General features: G+C 46.3%; 2 protein-coding genes across 3 annotated transcripts in view; both read left to right on the forward strand.

Annotated features, from left to right (window-relative positions):
• fancd2 (FA complementation group D2) overlaps positions 1–6,207 on the forward strand; it is a 15,790-nt gene extending 9,583 nt beyond the window's left edge. The window contains exons 30-43 of one of the 2 annotated variants that reach the window (XM_083669001.1): positions 85–213; positions 392–510; positions 987–1,100; positions 1,283–1,413; positions 2,222–2,321; positions 2,518–2,640; positions 3,190–3,283; positions 3,478–3,549; positions 3,927–3,965; positions 4,061–4,135; positions 4,272–4,346; positions 4,503–4,649; positions 4,748–4,840; positions 5,537–6,207. In XM_083669001.1, coding sequence (XP_083525127.1) covers positions 85–213; positions 392–510; positions 987–1,100; positions 1,283–1,413; positions 2,222–2,321; positions 2,518–2,640; positions 3,190–3,283; positions 3,478–3,549; positions 3,927–3,965; positions 4,061–4,135; positions 4,272–4,346; positions 4,503–4,649; positions 4,748–4,840; positions 5,537–5,617 — 1,392 coding nt within the window. In that variant the 3' untranslated portion in view covers positions 5,618–6,207. Of the gene's footprint in view, positions 1–84; positions 214–391; positions 511–986; positions 1,101–1,282; positions 1,414–2,221; positions 2,322–2,517; positions 2,641–3,189; positions 3,284–3,477; positions 3,550–3,926; positions 3,966–4,060; positions 4,136–4,271; positions 4,347–4,502; positions 4,650–4,747; positions 4,841–5,536 lie in introns of those variants that run through there. The other variant, XR_014554195.1, reaches the window with a different exon arrangement.
• A 584-nt stretch (positions 6,208–6,791) lies between these two features.
• tex264a (testis expressed 264, ER-phagy receptor a) overlaps positions 6,792–20,219 on the forward strand; it is a 64,298-nt gene continuing 50,870 nt past the window's right edge. Inside the window, exon 1 of the mRNA XM_083669018.1 lies at positions 6,792–7,333. Within this exon, the coding sequence (XP_083525144.1) occupies positions 7,076–7,333 (258 nt within the window). The 5' untranslated portion in view covers positions 6,792–7,075. The remainder of the gene's footprint in view (positions 7,334–20,219) is intronic.

Raw genomic sequence — 20,219 nt, forward strand, 5'->3', positions numbered from 1 at the left:
TCCACCGACTCAGTTGATTGGAGCATGAGTACATTGAATATCAACTCTCCTCTCTTTTGTCTGCTGATGTGTTGTGTCCCGCAGGGGAAGACAGACAAGAGTGTGGGCTTCTCCCACCTGCAGCAGAAGAACCCTAAGGACATCGCCGCCTGCTGTGTCCAGCTGCTGCCCACCCTCTGCACCCACCTGGAGAACTGCCACAACCACTTTCAGGTGCCCAAGGACACACACACAGACACACACATACACACATACATAAGCGCAACCCATTCCCATTTCACAATTGTTTGCAGTTGAGATGGCTTTAGTGTTCTCCAGTGTGACTGATGTTTTCCCTCTGTGTGTGTGCGGGTGTGTGCGTATGTGGGTGCATTCATGTGTGTGTGTTCAGACTCTGCAGTCTGAGAACCTGGGGGTGGTAGATGCCCCAGGTGTGGACACGCGGGAGTACCAGCTCCTGTCCTCAGCCTACCAGCTCCTCCTGCAGGTCCTACACATCACCTTCAGCTGGTGAGTACCTACCACAGCCCCCCCTACTGGACACTACTCTCCTCCCTTTCACTAGAATATAAATGAGTCCATCAGGGCTTATTTGCCTACGTACACACACACACACACACACACAGACACACACAAGCATGCACGCACGCACATTCACACACACAATCTCAGCCAGATGCAACCCAAAATGAATGTCAAACTTGCAATACATCATTAAAACACTACTTGCAGTGCTCTACCTACAGGGATATTAATATGAATACTGCATATCCATGAATGTGGTAGTGTAGCCCAGGGTCTTGTGAGTTCTGTCTGTATTTGAGATGTATGACTAATCTCCCCTCTGTCTCTCGTGTGTCTGTGTGTGTCTGTGTCTGTGTGTGTGTCTGTGTGTGTGTGTGTGTGTGTGTGTGTGTGTGTGTGTGTGTGTGTGTGTGTGTGTGTGTGTGTGTGTGTGTGTGTGTGTGTGTGTGTGTGTATATCAGGTCTGGTTTCTCCCAGCCAGAGCAGAGAGGTCTAATGAAGAGTGCTCTGGGGGTAATGGCTGGTAGGCTGAAGGAGGGAGGGACTGAGCACACCCAGATGGACCAGCTCATCAAGTGGGTGGTGAAGTCTCATGATTCCAATTGCCGTGTGTGTGTGTACTTACGAGTCTCATAGTACAGGAGGTTCCCCTGTCTTACTTGGTTGGCGTTTGTGACAGTTGTTGTGATTGAAGTGTCAGACCTTTGTGTGTGGTGTGTGTACTAAAAGCAGTTCTCTCTCCTGTCTCCACTACTAGATACAGCTTTGAGTACCTGCTGAACTTCCGTGGCACCGTGCCCAACCTCAGCACTGCCCTGTGTCTCTCCCAGCTCCTCATCACCGTCTCTGAGAGAGGAGGGAACCACACAGCCTACAGGGAACAGACGGGTGAGACACACACACATTCACATAGGAATGGGCACACTCATACGTGCACGCTCACACACACACAAACACACACACACACACACACACAAACACAGACATACAGTGCATTTGGAAAGCCCTTCTCCCCCTATTGCTCAGTTTGACCGGGCGGCCAGCTCTAGGAAGAGTCTTGGTGGTTCCAAACTACTTCCATTTAAGAATGATGGAGGCTACTGTGTTCTTGGGGACATTTTTTTTGTACCCTTCCCCAGATCTGTGACTCGACACAATCCTGTCTTGGAGGTCTACGGCCAATTCCTTCGACGTCACAGCCTGGTTTTTGCTCTGACATGCACTGTCAACCGTGGGACCAAATCATGTCAACTGTTCCAAATCATGTCCAATCAATTGAATTTACCACAGGTGGACTCGTAGAAAGTCGTAGAAACATCTCAAGGATTTTCAATGGAAACAGGATGCACCTGAGCTCAATTTCGAGTGTCATAGCAAAGGGTCTGAATACATATGTAAATGTGATATTTCAGTTTTTTATTTTTAATAAATTAGCAAACATTTCTAAAAAGATGTTTTTGCTTTGTCATTATGGGGGATTGTGTTTAGATTGATGAGGAAAAAAATTAACTGAATCCATTTTAGAATAAGGCTGTAACATAACAAAATGTGGAAAAAGTGAAGGGGTCTGAATACTTTCCGAATGCACTGTACGTGCACACACACACACACACACACACACACACACACACACCTACCCACAGTTTCCTGTTACTCAGTTGTTACGTAACTGTGTCTCTACTCTGTCTCATCCCAGCATCCTTAGCACGGCATTTCCTGTGTCAGGAGTGGGTGACAGCCAATGGAGAGAGAGAACGAGGAGTCAAACACAACGAGACTCTTCAAACCGTCCTCAAGTATGTATCTCACATGGGCTCATGGAGACTGCAGAACAGTGAATGAATGAGGCCTTCCATGAAATATCATTATATTTTTTTGGGCAAGAGTCCGCATTGTGATGTCATGTCACAACCGTATTTTTTTAACTTCTTATGGAGGTTGTTATGTTTTTATGAAATGATGATGAATGATGTTTTTTGGGGTTCCCTATAGCATATACCTGGAGCACACAGATGACGTTCTAAAGGCGGTGGAGGAGATCGCTGGGGAGGGGGTCCCTGAGCTCCTGAACGTAGCCAAAGACGCCTGCTCTGGAACCTGGCCCACTCTTAACAGGTATATCTATGGATCTAACCAACTCGCTCAGAGGAGTTTATTGTAAATTTAAAGACAATATAAGGGTTTGTAATCCCACACCAAGGGATACCCCCGGATCAATCAGACAGAGCAACACTGTTATTCAAGGTCTCTCTGCACACTCCGTATCAATGCAAACATTTTCATATATCGAGTCAAGCTTTCGGTCACAAGACCATCATCAGAGCATATGCAACCACACGATGAGAAAGGCCACATATAGCCAGCGTGTGTCCATGCGGTCAACATGATGCGCGACACCTGCGTTCAGAACTTGTGTCAGGAGGCAACATCAGAGCCATCATCTATGGGTCTTACCACCACCTCTCCTCCTTCCTCCTCTACCAGCCATCTGACACCATGGCCCTCTTTTAGGACATTATTTTCAGAAGCAGGTTCTCAAGATTCTAACTGTGTATCTCAGATGAGTGAGTGGTCTCTCATACTTTCTATTTTCTCTCTCTCTCTATTCCTTTCTTCTCTCTTCTCCCTCTCCTTCCTTCTCTCTATCTCTCTCTTTCTCTCCAGGCAGACTTTCTTGGTGTTCTATAAGGGGATGATGGGAGAGCTGGAGAAGGCTGTGCGGAAGATTTCCCCCAGTAGACAAAATGACAACACTGAGGTAGCTATACAACAAGGGTCTTGTAGTGTTTGTGTTTGTGTGTGTGTGTGTGCGTGCGCACGTACGTGTGTGTGTGTGTGCGCACGTACGTGTGTGCTTGTGCATGCGTGCGTGTGTGTGTGTGTGTGTGTCTCCTTGCGTGTCTGTGTGTGTGTGTTTCTGAAATGTGATGTTTATCCTCCTGATTCTTCCAGGTTCAGAGTGAGAAGCTGCTGATATGGAACCTGGCTGTCAGAGACTTCCACATCCTAGTCAATCTGGTCAAGGTACCTTAACAATTGCCTTTTGTCATTGTGAGCCAGATGGTGAATGTGTCACTCTCATTCAAAACATGTCTTATATTGTTAAACAATGCGCAATGATTGCTCAATTCACTACGGAAGATTGATTTCTGAAAATAGCATGTAAAGAGCTTGTACCCCACGCTCAACGAGAACCATGTCAATACGTATCCCCCTGCGTGCTGCGCATTTCCTACAAACACTGCAAATAGTGAGATTAAGACATCTGTCATGCTCTGCTGGATCCGGCGTGCGTGCGTGCGCGTGTGCGTCTGTGTGCGTGCTGCAGCCTATGTTTAGACGCTGAGAGGTTAGAAGCTGTGAGCCATTCTAATGTGTCCTCTCCGTCTCCTCTTCCCCAGGTGTTTGACAGCAGACCAGTGCTCATCGTGTGTCTGAAGGTGAGTTTGAGGACACTAGCTCTGCTGACTGCAGACACATTCCACATGAACTGATGTCATTTTAACATGATGACGTCTCCTTCTGTTGTTGCCAGTACGGCCGTCTTTTCCTGGAGTCTTTCCTGAAGCTGGGGATGCCGCTGCTGGACTTAAGTTTTAAAAAGCACAAGGTATAACCCAAGCTCACTCTCCTCAGTCTCATTTTGTCAAGAAACATGTGACATGAGGTAGCACTTTACTTCACATGGCAAACTCTGTGTGTGTGTGCGTGTGTGTGTGTGCGTGTGTGTGTGCGCTCTTTTCCAGGAGGATGTCCAGAGCCTGCTGAAGACCATCCAGCTGAGCACCAGGCAGCTCCATCACATGTGTGGACACTCCAAAGTAAATGAATGCACTATCAAAGAGGAAATGACGCCCCTTCTTTTAGATTCAATATGTCTTTTCGATAGTCTATGGGGACATCATGTGTATTAAGTGAAAAGCATGACTTAGGTCATGCTACGTAATGTTGTGCTGAGCTGCAGTGTTGTTCCCCAGATCCATCAGGACACGGTCCTGACCAACCATGTCCCCGCCCTGAAGAAGAGCCTGGAGCAGTTTGTATACAGAGTGAAGGCCATGCTCACACTCAACCACTGTCAAGAGGCCTTCTGGCTGGGCAACCTGAAGAACCGTGACCTGAAGGTACAATATGGTCCACTGACTGCCTCTCAGAGAGGCGTGCGTGTGTGCGTGCGTGTTTTCCCCCCCAACGGGCTCTGACACATGCCTTTGTGTTGCAGGGTGAGGAGATCCTCTCTCAGCAGCCACAGGGGAGTGATGAAGAGGCGGAGGAGGAAGGCTCACAGTTGCCTCAGGAACAATCTGAGGATGAGGTACAGTAATGGTCTCAATCATAATAAAGTGGTACAATCACATCCGTTGATAACAACATGCTTTAGGTCAAGTTTCAGTCATCTGTACAGTGCCGTTATCAAACAGCCATGTTTACAGTCAGTTAGAGAAGGCAGCTGTGTGTGGAACACTGGGCTGATAAGATTAGGTGTCCTGTTTTGGTTCCTGGCTAATCATTACTGCCTCGATCCAGGAAATAACAGGCCAGTAGGTTCTGAAGACAATAAGTCCTGCTTTAAGATAGTAGCCCACTTAAACACTTAACAGCCATCTGGTTAGAACACAGTGCTGCTGCTCCTCCTCTAGCCTCTCCTTGCAAAAGGATGGTTAGAAGGTTAGAGGCAAGACTAAAGGGACCTTCCTGACCAGAATTCCATTGAAGGCCGAACTAGGACATAACCTAAAACGGACCCTAATGACAACCCTAACCTTAACAGACTGGGCCATAACCTAAAACTGACCCTAACGATAACCCTAACCTTGATAAAAACCATTAACCCTAACCGTAACCACATTTTAACCAAATCTGAAATTCAACATCGGTTTGCTAGTCACGCCTTAGTTTCCCCCCCCCCCCCCAAAGTGAGATGTGTACAGTTCTATGCATTGCTCCGGCAGACTGATCAGGGGTTCAGAGGGTCTGATGATTTAAAAGTCTCTGTGTCTGTTTATTTCAGGCTCATGAGAGTGAATCGGAGGGGAGGAAGAATGGCACCAGGGAGGAGGAGGAGGAAGATGAAATCGTCTCAGATGACTGATGATTAGTACAGTGGTGAAGAATACTGTGGACTTCCCTCTACCTCTTGATGTTCTCATGCTCACTGTGTCGGACACGCTTTGACCCCTCAAGCATTCAGTCAATGGGAAATTTGCCTGATGATTCAAGTTAGGCTTGGAGATCTCAAGTTAGAATTCCACCCAATAGGTCCTAGTGCCTTAAAATGCATAGTGTTTCTAAATGTTGTACATTAAAGAATTGACATAATGGACTGAACTGTGTCACAAACACACTAATGTATTTCAGATAATGTATATTTTGAAATTCTAATGTTCCTGGAAGGTGTTAACTGACCAAGTTTGAATTACTCTGGAGATAAGTTTTGATTGAATCCTTAAAGTGTACAATTGAATTATTGTTATTATTATTGATGTGAAAGTCAATAATATTAGAAAACTATTTCTTGTCTTATGTTAATCAGGTGTTTTGTTTTAGCCACGTTTTTCATGTTTTGCAAATGAGAGCTCTTCACGTGCAATGTTGTCAATGTCAAACAATGAAACATGTTTTCTAATGGTGTTGTTGGTCTCCTTCCTTGATGATTAATAAACGGACACCTTTATTGAGCTATCATGAGCCTTTACGTAAATGAGTCTTGTTCGCATCGGCCTTGAGGCTACAAGTATGATTGTGATATTGATAGTATAGCAGAGCACGTTGTTCTTCATCACCCATTCACTTTGGGAGGTTTTCTCTGTCCACTGCCACCATCACTGACAGGCACCTCATCTTCAAAGTCATCTGATTGTTTGCGTGAATAATCCTGCATTCGTTGTCTTTCCAAATAAGAATTAGCGTAGTTATTTGGGAAGTTATAGATCAAATAATCTGTGAAGCATCGTCGTGTTCAGGCCCATGGCTCCATCCTCGTGAAAGAGTTGCCCGATTGAACCACCATGTAAATGGATGCGGGGGTGTTGAATTGGATCTGGGTGCCTGAATTTAAACGAATTTACTTGGATTAGAGAACAGTAGTGATTGATAGTGTCATGATCATTCACAGAATGATGCAGACATATTATTTTGCGACGATAGGCAAATTCTTATGATGAAGGAGACAAATTGTATAGCTTTAGCTACTGACAGGGACACCCCTTACAAGACAGGATGGTTTATCCAGGAAGCATGTTTCTGTGTTTAGGGAAATAAACGATTTTGCCAATAGCAATCGTACCCTCACAGCTAGCTGTCACGGGGAATCTTATTCATCCAAAGAACAAGCGCATGGATTATTCTCATAATCGATTGATATCAATGTTCTTGCAAAAACTCGGAATAGCTGTTTGATCCATATTGGTTTGCACTTTGTAGTGTCTGCAAAGTCGTTCATCTGTAAGGAGGCTCTGGGCATCAGTCTGTCACTCAGGATTTCTAGCCAGGGTTACTGTAAACTGCATTATTTGCAGAACCACTGTGTTGTCTCTTTTTAGTGGAGAAGATGTCTGAGAATATCATTTTAGTTTTGATAGCGTTTATCATCATATGTTTGATCGTGACGGTAGTTTGGTTCATCCTGTACTCGGGGTTATTCTCCGAGGTCAATATCAAGACAGGGTCGCCACCTATCCGAAATGTTACAATTGCCTACAAGTTCCAAGAGGGACCATATAAAGACGTTGGTGCACTTTACACTGAGACTTGCAGTATTGGACCAAAGCTCAATTGCATCGGTGTGTTCTACGATGACCCCGACAAGGTGAGCATCTTCAGCAGGCTTGTATCTGATTACATCCATCACTACACTCTTATAAAAAAGGGTTCTTCATTTGTCCCTGTAGGTAGGTGAAGCCTATGAAGAACCTTTTTGGGTTCCATGTTGAACTCTTTTGGGTTACATGTTGAACCCTTTCCACAGAGGGTTCTAAACCCTGTGAAAAGGGTTCTGAAGGATTCTGTATTGAACCCAAAAAGGTTCTTCAAAGGGTTCCCCTACAGGGACAAATGAAGAACCCGTTTAGAACCCTTTTTTCAAAGTGTGTATGTTGCACTACACCATTCTGTTGGCTTTCTAAAACAATACACAACAAACAAACATAAGTTTGAGCAACTTCTCATATAGGCTACTAGACTGTATTTGAAAACTAATTTGACAATATCAATTCCAGATTATTTTCTATAATGCTAAATCAAAATGTCTTCAATTGAGGGAGCTAAATTGAATACAGATTTGTCGGTATGAAGTAAGTCAGCTGTTCATGCCACGTTGCACAGTTTGAGTCTGATTTTCCCCCTCACCTGCTCCAGTTTACTTTGGCTTTAGCCTGCATCTGACTCATTACATATCAACCAGTAACTTACTGTCTGTACGGGCTATAGGACCTCCTCCCATTACTAAAGAGAACTGCTATTATGCTAAAAATAGATCCCTAAGTATGAATGCAGTTCTGTTCACTTGATGTTGTGTTTTGGACCAGTTAGCTACAGTAAGTTTTGGATCAGTTAGCTACAGTAAAGTTGGGTTAAAGTGATTATTAATTAATAGTTAGTTAATAGACTTTTGTTAGACGTTTGTTGCTAGAATTACATTGGTTGGTATGCAGAGGTTTTTTTAAGGTGAGTAATGCTCACTTTATGCACTGAACTTCTAGCCTACATTCCTCTGGGGAAAAGTGAAGGGAACACACACAGTTTCCTGTCAGCTGAAAGACTACTTTTGAATCAGTAGGTGCTTTCCTAAGTGTGTGTGTGTGTGTGTGTGTGTGTGTGTGTGTGTGTGTGTGTGTGTGTGTGTGTGTGTGTGTGTGTGTGTTGTTTGTTTGTTTGTTTTTGTGTCTGTAAGAGAGAATGTGAAAAGTGAGAGTGGGTGAAAATGGCAGTAAGCAACTAAATTGTCAGGGCACACAGCTGTTTCATTTTTTTCACCCTGCAGGCAACATCAATTGTGGTGTACCAAAATGAGCCTACATAATCTGTATAGGACAGCCCCTCTATGACTCAGAGGCTCCTTGTTCCCCCAGTCATCACATGAGCCAAACTGTTTAGTCAACAGGCCATGCCCGCACAACAGCTGCCTGTTAGGGATGAATGTTTACTGAGATCTCCGGTGATAAGGGCAGAACAAAGCCTTGCCAAACCAATGGGAAGGGGTAAACATAGTCATATGACCAATTGGGAAGGGGGTGGACATGCCACTACAGAAACAAGTTGATGAGCCTGCATTTGTGGTGAGACATTCCTGAAAAGAGGGAGTAAACGGTCTACCCCTCAATATGCGATCTGGCACAAGACCACATCATGTATTCATTAGATAATACCATGTGGTTCATGTTGCATCATGCATTGTGGATAGAGAGAGAGAGATGCTTTGTGGGGCTGTGTCGCTGTTACTCATTGTTGTTCAATGAGCTGTGTTGGTGTTGTATTGTGCTGTGTCAGCTCCGGTGACATTCGATTGCTCCGGATGACATGGCAGAGTCCGTCCCACAGACCATATGGCAAAAAAAAAATGGAGGTGGTTGGCAGCGGCACAATAGGCTTGGGCGCCATGGGAGTGCCGATGAAACCAGTCCCGTCTACTTTGCAAATGGTTTTGGCAGTTTGGATGGAACCTCCTTTGAGTAGAGCTTAGCTGTTTATATGAGTTAGGCCATCTGTTCTACGCTGGACCTTGTCATTGAGACCTGGCTCTTGGACAGTATTTCCATACAAGTTGGCACTGTTCAACAAGGCCCTGCCAAGATACTCCACTTAGGCCAACCCTTGTCAGAGTTGTCCAACGGTAGAATTACTTATTGGGTAGCGATGTGCATCCTATTAATATTCAACCTGCTGGACATTTTTTTTTCTTTTTTCTGTCTTGTCTGTCTGCTGCCTCTATTTTTTTCCTATATCTCTCTCTATTTTTCTCTCTGGATTCATTTGAAAGTAACATTTTTTTTTTGTGGAAATTCAGACAGTGAGTCATAGAGGAGGCCCGTTGTGGTGAGAAAAGTCTGACTGCTGGTACAGACAGGCTTGCCTGTCTGTCTGCGGGGCAGCGGGAGAGACGCCAGCCAGCACGAATCAGAGCAGGAGTAGGCATACTGAACACAGCTCCGGTATTCTCATGCAGCAGCACGCTCTCTCTCTCTCCTCCAGAGCCTTCGACTTGTAAACAGAGCTCACGGCTGTAGTCTCATCTTCCCCTGTGTTGAGATGTGCTAGCCTAGGTCTGCGTGATGAATATGTGCTTATGCAGCAGCTCATTACCGTAATGTCCCATAACAGCTCATACTATAAATCAAACTGTCAGACAAGGCTAGCCTTGTGCCATTATGTAGACCTATCAAATCAAATCAACACTTATTTATCATATGCACAGGATACAGCAGTAAACAGTACAGGGACAATGCTTTTGCAACCTCTCAACATTGCAGTGAAATACAAGGATAGGAATAAAATATAGCAGTAATAACACGACAGTACACAATACAAGTCATCGTCACTTTAGCTACAGTCGAATGAAGTGTAGAGGTAATACGCACATCCCAAAAGAACTTTCATAACCAGCACTGTGTATAAATTAATATGTAGAGAAAGAAATTAAAGCACTGGGTAGCATTGATATACTGCACAGTTTATCAATGCTCCCCAGTGCTTTAATGTCTGCACCAAACAAAACAAAGTCTCGATTTCAGTCAGAGTTGTTTTACTTCTAACAGACCTCTTAGTCAGGTGCGGTAGTGTCACAGTGACATTGTGTGTGTGTGTGTGTGTGTGTGTGTACTAGGGAAAAAATCCCCCAGTTATTGAAGAGATAAGAGGCCGGTGTTTAAATACCACAGAGATAACAACACTGTCTGTCACTCTCTCTACCTGCCAAGTAGCTGGATCTGGGAAGGTGTAGAAAGGAAGGTCCCCCCCCCCAAATCAGACAATCAGCCCCACTACTACCCTACTTCACCTGTACACATGACATGAGCTCTCTGGACAGTGCGATTGGCTGCACCTTACACCGCCTGTTGTACAGTACCTTCTCCTATGGCCTATAGCCTGGGCTTTGACCCTCCGCCGAGATAGAAGAGATTGAGTGTGGAGTTGAGGATTTGGTGGATTTGGCCTGTCCAGCACCAACTGTTTAGGCTATGAACTCCAGAAAAAGAGAGAGTGAGGTTTAGCTTCAGATGGAGTCCAATTTGAAAAGCTGAAAGTCCAAGGCTGAAGTGTGAATGATCACAGAGGCTATTGGTGTTCCTTGGAGAGTGGCCAAACAGTTGACAATAGCGACCCTCGTCCGCTGTGGTCTACGGGCATGGCTGCCATCACTCAACAGTACCACCGTGGCAGTGAAGTAAACTAAACGGGCAATTACAAGTCATTCTAGACCAATAATTGTGATGTTCAAATTGTGCTGTTTGTTTGCCGTCCTTGGGAGACACGTTGCCCAATGCCTACATTTCCCAGGAACATGAATCTTTTATGGAGTTTGTTTTGACAGGCGTCCGTACAGATTCATGTTTTAATATGCATGTGGGGTACGCAATTAATGTCTTCACGGGGAGGGAGGGGTGGGGGGGAGGAGAGAGAGAGAAAAGAGAGAGAGAGAGGAGAGACAGAGCGAAAGATACATAGAGAGAGAGAGAGAAAAGACACCACAGACACCATCAGGGGAATGGAAGTCCTCAGTGTGTACGTTCCCTAGGGGTAAAAAGCGCCTGATGGATGCAAACAGAGCTTGAATTATCTTCTGAGGGCTGAAATGAAACTCGTTATCTTGTTTCCAGTTCTAAAAGCATGTCTTAAAGGGGCCTGCTAACTGTTTTCTCCGTAGATGTAAGGCTGAGAATGTGTCAGGAATGGCGCTCCTGGTTCGACACACTCTTATCAATGTTGGAATGTCCAGAGGCAGCTGAAGAGAGACTCATAGGGGCTTTACACAATACAGGGCCCGACCCGAATCATAATGCGCTTAGCTGAGCTCCGCTTGGTTGGGCTCTGTAGTGTGAATCAGTTCATAGCGTACACTCTCTGTCCACTCTGGCGTCAAATAGGTTGTCAGTTTATACTACTTTTCTTACTTTCTTACTTACTTCTTACTTTTCTTTTCTGTTAGAGTATTGATGGAATGAGAGCAATGTTCATTTTCTAAATGTGTTCGGGGTGTAATCGATTAGAGGTGTTCTTGGGTTGGGTTTTTCCAGACACAAATGAAGCCTAATCTTAGATTCAAAACACATTTTCTATGGAGAATCCTCTATTTGAAGTGTGATTCAGTCTAGGACAAGACTCCATCGGTGTCTGGGGAAACCACCCTCTTATGTCGGTGCTCTAGTTAGTAACATGTCATTGCAAAAAGCTCTACCACTAGATGGCAGTGATGACATGGCCATAGTGAAGGGAATTCTTCTGGAGGGCAGAAATATCCCTACAATCAAGCACCTAGTCTCGGACATTTCACAAGCATAAGTGAATTGGTTAACTAGCGGCTAGTTACTAGCCTATACTTTCTCATCATCCTGTGGTCTACATTTGGTGGTACTGTGCGATTATGAAATACATATATATCTTCAAAATGCAAGTATCTTACTGTGACTAATTTTAGGAAGTATCCGTTCCCTATTACACGAACAAAGAATAAAGAGGTGTCTCAATACATAAAGAAGAAGAATTATAATTGTAATAAAAAAGCATTTTGGGACGACAGTAGGTCGTATCATCCCTACTTGATGAGTGTGTATTGGTGGTCAGGGTTGATTGACACATCCACACCTCTCTGTGCCAGGGAATAGTAGACGGCACCCAGACAGCCAATTAGCAGTTGGACTTGGTCTGTTTGTGTGTGTGTGTGTGTGAGTGTGTGTGTGTGTGTGTGTGTGTGTGTGGACACGTTGTTTGTTTGTGTGTGTGTGTGTGTGTGTGTGGACACGTTGTTTGTGTGTGTGTGTGTGTGTGTGTGTGTGGACACGTTGTTTGTGTGTGTGTGTGTGTGTGTGTGTGTCTGTGTGCTGTTTTAATTGGCATGGTAATACCGTGATCTCATTACCACACAAACCTGGAGGCCTGAACAGGGGCCAGACACAGGGGTCAGTCAGTCACCACAGAAGAGAGACAGCAGGCTGGCCAGTGGTTGCAGGTGGAACAGCAGATCACAGTCAGGTTGTCCTCTCACCCGATTGGACTATTAGGAATAGAGATGCCTCAGGCCTCTGGTCTTTGATGTCTCAGATATCATCAGTATCAGACATTCTAATGACTCCAGGAATGAGAAGATTATGTTTCTGATCAAGTAGAAGAAAAAAAAATAAAGTTGAATGAGAGCTCTTGGTTGTGTAGCAGGTCTTTGGTCCTCTCTTGTGTTGGTGTATGGGGAGAGGTCCAGGGGAAAGGCATCAGGGAGGAGGCTGGTGGAGGTAGAAATCAGAGGACGGGCCAATTGTCATGCATGGAATTCCCATTGTAATGAATGGAATGAGGAATGGTACCAAACACGTGTGTATCTCATTCCATTCAATACATTACAATAGACCCGTCCTCTGATTTCTCTCTCCCCTGAAAGGCATCCAGTGCCACAGTCCACAGTCTCTCTGGATGACTGTTGCCCGGGCCAGACTCATTAGGCCGACCTGGAAGGTGACTAGACATTAAAAAGCAAGTGGAGCCACACTGCAGCAGAGAGTCAGAGACCAGGATGGAGAACATGTTTAACAACTCTCACTGGGTAGCATGGCGTCACAACCAATGATAATGATATCTGATTCTATGATATCATCTCTGTATTGATTCCACAGAGCAGCAGTGATCAAAGGTTTCCTAAACTAGCCCCAACTAAAAAAACAACAACCGCTGGATGAAAATATGTGTTGTTGTTGTTGTTTTTTTTGTTGTTGTTTTTTTTTCCAGTCCAACTCGGTGTGATCTGTTCATCATTCCACACATTACATTGTGTGGTGGTTTGTAGGATCGGGCCGATATTCGCTATATTCTAATATTGTGATATTTGGAGCATATCATGATATTTGGAGCATATTTTTGTGGTAATTGGAGCTCCAGCGTACGTCGGTTGGTGTGCTATACCCTAGTCGTGGCCCCACTCCTGCCCTCTTGTCACAAACAGAAAGAAAATGAAATGTGTGGAAATGTGTGGATGTGGTGATATGTGGACGTGACGCGGTGGAGTCCCTGGCAGGGGAGAAGGCGTGAAGATGCCCTCGTTGACGGGTGTAAATTGGCAGGCGTCTGACTCACCTTGAGACAGTAGCGATGCTCCGATTCATCAATAGGAATCTCAGATCAGAGAGCCCACATTTATTAGCATTTTACCAGCGCCGCTTGCTGTCTGTCGATGGCTGCAACATGAAAGGAACGCTTCCGGCAAGGAGTTGCCTCTTTTTTTTCTTTTCTTTTTTTTTTTAAGAGGATGGAAATGTAAGAAAATGATAGGCTGATGCTTAAAAGATGCTCTGAAGTCTGGTCCCAGAGGTCTGTAAGTCAACATCATGTGTATGGACACACTGGATTTCAACACAGCACAGTAACCCCATTAAAGTTAATGGTGGTCTCTCTGCTGCAGGACTGAGATAAAAAAAGAAAAAAAAACAGGAGGCGCAGGACTATTAAATCCTATTTTACGCCTGGAGCGATAGCTGTTGACACTTCTCACACATGTTATAATGGATGTATACTGTATGATTCATCATCAGTTCATATGTGCACTAGGTGTGACGTGTGTGTGTGTGTGTGTGTGTGTGTGTGTGTGTGTGTGTGTGTGTGTGTGTGTGTGTGTGTGTGTGTGGCAACTTTGATGTTTTGCAGTTCTACATGGCTCACACAAGTCATATCGTAGGGCATGATGCTCATGCCAAGCAGTGTATGTGTAAACATGTGGTGATGATGCGTCATACCCTTGCCACCCCAACTCTGATTAGCTCTCTCAACCCCTCTTGAGTGTGTCTTATCTCCTCCCCCTTCCCTGTCTGATTGGTTGTGACTAATGTGTTGGGGAGTGTGATTGGTTAGCCTTATATTTGTAATGACAACTCCAGAGAGAGGGGGAGTGATTGAGAGTGCCCTTAGAGAGAGAATTGATTTGCGCCTTTCTAGACAGTGCTCATATTGTATTGAGGGGGGGGGGATACTCACCTCATCACTACCAATGTGTAGCAGGGTAGCCAGAAAGCTCACACATCACACATCAGCTGTCAGTGGGACGAGGTAGAGGCTGGTGAAGGTAGAAATCAATGGTTTGTACCATTCCATGCGTTACAATGAGCCCGTCCCCGTCCGCCAGCCTCCCCTGACGTCAGTCCATCCCTGTTACTGTTCCCCTCCTCTCTCTAGTAAGACTAGGCCTTCAAGAATCTCCTCTCACAGGCTGACTCCTGTCAGTAAGACCAGAATATTCTACTTTCTCATTTACACTACAGAGCTGAACTGAACAGAGCTGAACTGAACAGAGCTGGCCTGGTTACGCATCCACCGTAGTGGCTGAAACACTGCTGGAAACGACAGTGTGAAAGGGAAATGTCTGAGCCAGTACAGTCTGTTTTCATGTCGGTCCTGTGGTGTGTAAAGCCCCTACTTGTCCAGTTGGCTGTGCCAGGCCCACACCAGTGGTGAGAGGCAGCACAGAGCCTCCAGCAGGCATCAGCTCATCCTCTCCACTAATTATACATCCTACAACTCCCAGAATGCAATCATGTGTATTTACCAGGGACGTCTCGGTGCCGCCTGGGGGGAGAGTGTAGCCCTGCTCTGGGAGATGGAGGCAGAGGGAGAAGGAGAGGTAGAGGGAGAGAGACAGACGGGAGAAGGAGAGGAAGAGAGAGAAGCAGAGGAAGAGAGAGAAGCAGAGGGAGATGGAGAGGGAGAAACAGATGGAGGGGGAGAGAGGAGGGGGAGGGGGAGAGAGAGAGATGACAGAGATGACAGAGAGGGTGGGAGTGGATCTTCACTCTTCGAGCCACGCGGGGCCCCTGGCTCCTCACTACAGTGGCTAAGACAGGGAACCTGCTTGTCTTATTGTCACGTAAGTGGGTTAAAATTATCACCAGCATTGTCATTTTGGCCTCATTAAGTCAATACCAATATTCTCTCCAAGGCACTGATCATTGACTGATTGACAGGCCAAGCATGCTGCTGCTCGAGTCCGATGCTGCTTGTGATTCCATCCACACACACCCACCCACACACACCCACACACACACACACACACACACACACACACACACACACACACACACACACACACGTGCGCACACAATAAATTGATCATTACGGTCGCAATCTTTAGCCAGCTGTTTTCTTAACTGCTTATTTTTTTTGCATACTTTATTTGCTGGCCCATTAATTCTGCCTGAAACAGCCCCCAAACATAATAAAAAATACCTGCGGTCCCTCTGCTGTGAGGCCCTATTAGTTTCAATTTCAGTGCGCGTGGGAATCTAGTGGCTGTGTTGTCGGGCCTGTGGGGGGCTAATGGGTTCCAATCAGCCGTGTTAACGACAACAGCAGCCGACAGGTCGTCTGGCGTCTCGGCGGTGTCACCGCAAAATGGCAAGAGAGGGGAGAAACGAGGAGGTGGCCCAGGCTTTGACTGACTGAGTCCTTGGTGTCCACTCCGTCTCCTCTCCTCACTGTCCCTGTCATCGACGTCGCTCTCTGAGATCCCTCTGGGTTGGAGGCCTGGTATCTCTCCTCTTCACGACCACGTCTCTCTGGAACATCTCACTCTCTCTTTCTCTCTGTTTCTCTTTCTCCTTCTCTCTCTCTCTCTCTCTCTTGCCTTCTCTCGTTCTCTTTGTCTCTCTCTTTATCTTGGTTTCTTTCTCAATGTCTCTCTTTCCTTCTCTCTCTCTCTCTCTTTCTCTCTCTCTCTCTCTCTCTCTCTGCCTCTGCCTCTGCCTCTCCCCTTGTCCCTCACCATCTACTCTCTCTCTCTCTCCCTCTCCATCTCCGGTCATTTGTGTCATCTACAGAGAGGGCACATGTTGAGTGTACATCAGTGACCCCCTCCCCTCTGATACTTCAGTAATTGCGTACTCCCCCGCAGAGAGGGAAGGACTCCTCCAGAGTGGCCATTTGATGTGCAATGGGCAGCTCTCCAATCGGCATTGCATCTGTAGATGGAGATGTGCGTTTTCGGGGGGGGGGGGGCTTGTTTACTCCACTCCACCCCACAGACTCTGTGGTGGTTTGAGGAGTGCCTGCTGCATCGCAGCCCCCCATTTCTCATGCCTCGCTGAAGACATTGATGTAAGGATGACGTGGGGGTCCACAGAGGATGCCGGATTCACAGATCTATCGACTGCAGTGCAGCGTGAGGCCGTTTCACCATCTCTCAGTTTCGAAGCTTCATTCCCAACACAACAGTCAAGTCAACACAGCATACTTTCATGTAATGCACTGGAGCCTGGCAAAGCTTTGGATGCGTTTAAGGGGGTGAAAACAACCATGTTTGCTTTAAGGCTTTAGGAGATGTACAGTGGAGCCTGAGCATAAGAAGACACAGTGTTTTTGTACTCTCTGCTAAATATGTCCCACACACACCATCCCCATTCCTGGGCTATTCTTGGAGATGTCATTTCCACACATGTTTGGTTACACCAGCTAACAGCGAAAGAGTTAACTGAGAGGGAATTGATGGTGCTTCATTAACCTGCCACCAGTAGGTGTGATTGGTGAATACTGTCACCAGTAGGTGTGATTGGTGAATACTGTCACCAGTAGGTGTGCCACCAGTAGGTGTGATTGGTGAATACTGTCACCACTAGGTGTGCCACCAGTAGGTGTGATTGGTGAATACTGTCACCAGTAGGTGTGATTGGTGAATACTGTCACCAGTAGGTGTGCCACCAGTAGGTGTGATTGGTGAATACTGTCACCAGTAGGTGTGTGACCCTCACTACCACACCACTAGACCGCTTCACACTCACTACCCCCCCTATACTAACCCCAACCCCAACCCTAGAGACCTCTTCACCCCCGCTACCCCCCGTACAAGTTTTCTCCTGCTAATAAAGAAAATGCTGCTAAATGTAAATGTAAAATGTGTGTGATTGGTCAACACTACCACCACTAGGTGTGTGATTGGCCAACGCTGTCACCACTAGGTGTGTGATTGGCCAACGCTACCACCACTAGTTGTGTGATTGGCCAACGCTGCCACCACTAGGCGTGTGAGTGGTCAACACTGCCACCAGTAGGTGTGATTGGTCAACGGTGCCACCTGATCCATTACAATGCTACACTGTGTGCTACAGTATGTGGGCCTGCGTCATCTAAGGGGCTATACACACTACAGGGCCCACCTGAACCATACTGTGCTGGCTCAGACATTTCCCTTTGACATTGTCCCTTTCAACACGATCTGTGAAACCAAGCCAGCCAGCCCAGTACGGCTCGGCTCGGCTTGTTGGGCTCTGTAGTGTGAATCAGGCTTAGTCGTCGACATGAGTTCTGCTCCGGCTTAGTTAACCTCTCTACGTGATTTATCAAGGGGCTACACAACCTCTAACACCGCTAATGTACCGTAATATGTTGTTGATTATAGACCTGGCTGTTGAATTTTCATGTGATGATCCCTGGCTAGGTAGCAGTCTGGCTCCCTCATTATGCAGATCTCTCTCTACTGCTGCGACTCTGAAGGATAAGACAGGAAGGTTTGCTTTCACATCAAAAGCCGAAAAACAAGCGTGTCTCGTCCCCCGTCCAACTAAAACCACGAGGCGGCTGTAGCTAACGCCTAAGCATTTGAACGATTGGAAACTGGGAGCGATATTGAGAAACAATGAATTCCCAGGAGTCCTAGCCAAAAGGGAGTAGCAGAGGGACCGGGCTTTGAAGATGAGCAGAGTAAATCCTCGTTACGTGTCTGCTAATAAAGAATTACCTTCACCAGCCCTACCTTTTTTATTGTTGGAGAGCCCTCATCCGTCAAAAAAAAGGCTCTCGCATCTCCAAGCAAAGAATTGCTTTCGAAATTACTTTTCTTTCCAACAGGTCTCCTGAGACCTTGCTTAGAGGAACCAAGCAGAGATGGGAATGGCGCCATTTGTGGGTAGAAGCTATCTCGGACTCCCACGGGCCAAGACTGTACTGAAGTTAGCTCATTGTGCCCGCATTAGGAAAATAATGAGTATGCTAAGGATTGGGGGGAAAAGATTAGACAATGACTGTGAAGTTGACTACACAAAAAAAAAAGGACATATTCACGTTCTGAAGGCCCAGCTTTGAGAAACGATAATGGAGGTTTGTGATATTCTTCAAGGAGACGGGGATGAAGCTTACAGTGTGTGATGTTGCGCTGAATTGGTTTTCCACAGCATGGCGGGGGGGAGGGGGGAGGGGGGGGGGGGGGGGGGGGGGGGGGGGGGGGCGCGACTCGACAACTCGCCGGCCAATTAAGGAACGGGGAGCTCTACCGTCGTCCCATTAGCCGATGCTCCAGTTCCTCGCCTGGGCCAATCAAAGGGCACTGTCAACTCTCCTCAGCCTCCTCCGCGGATGCCTGTGAAGCCTGCTCTGTCTCTTGAGCGCCCAGCTTAAGGAGCGGTAGTTGGCTTTGAGAGCACAGCTGTCTGCACTTCCCGTGCACTGAATGGCACCGAGAGTTTTCTCGTGTGGAGAAAAAAAAAAAAAAAAAAGACAAAGAAAATCTCCAGACGTAAACAAAACAAATGTACACAGGGTAGAGAAGGAGAGTTGAGTACAGGCAATGGTGTTGCTCCACTCTTTCCTAATTGCCTCTGTATTTCTGTATTCTCTGGGGTGTGGAGGGAGGGAGGGAGGGAGGCGGGAGGGAGAGAGAGAGAGAGAGAGAGATGAGATTCAGTGTTGGTGTTTGTGCCTGCCACTGTGTGGGGTGTGAGTGATAGCGAGAGCTCTGAATGATATCATTAGTGAGCTGTAGGTTTGGGTAACAAGCAGCCGTCTATGAGCCTGGAGGGAAAGAGATGGAGAGAGACAGAGAGAGAGAGAGAGAGAGCGAGCGAGATGGTTACATAGAGGTGGGTAGATAGGGCTGTGGTCATCCCTTCTTTATCGAAATGAATGCAGCTGTGTCTTATCATAGCCTGCCAGTGTTGACCAGGACCAGCCATTATACCGAAGCCAACCCACACCTTCTGTCATGTTCCTGTAGGAAGGTGGGCGATGCTGGACAGCCAAGACACAACATAACTCCCAATAAACGGCCCCCACATAACTCCCTATGTGTGTTTCAACAGGCCAGACAAAAGCAACATCCATATGGTTCTAGTTAGCGTAGATTGTGCTCTAAACCGCTACAGACACAAGCTATTGTTTTTGTCCTTGTCTTTGTTTGCCCCCGTCCCCCCCGTCCCCCCGCCCCCCCCCGGGCCTCAGAGCTGAGCAGTAGACCCAGTATAACTAATACACTCTTGACAGAATAATTCTGTGTCATTGCATATCTGTGTTCCCTGGGCACTTGACAGATAGCCTGTTATCTAGACACTGTCAGTCATCGTTAGCCATATGGCCCCAACCACTGATGGCAGGGGGTAGAGGGCCCTGTGTGTGATAAACACAATGTTTTGTCAGTTGGGGAGTTTTTTTTCGAGATACCGACAATACCTGGCTGCAGCCTCGCTCTCTTGTCACATCCTTCTTCGATTTGGTGGCTCTACATGGTGTGTGTTTGTGTGTGT

Source organism: Argentina silus (assembly GCF_951799395.1).
Source record: "Argentina silus genome assembly, chromosome: 4".
Classification (NCBI taxonomy): domain Eukaryota; kingdom Metazoa; phylum Chordata; class Actinopteri; order Argentiniformes; family Argentinidae; genus Argentina; species Argentina silus.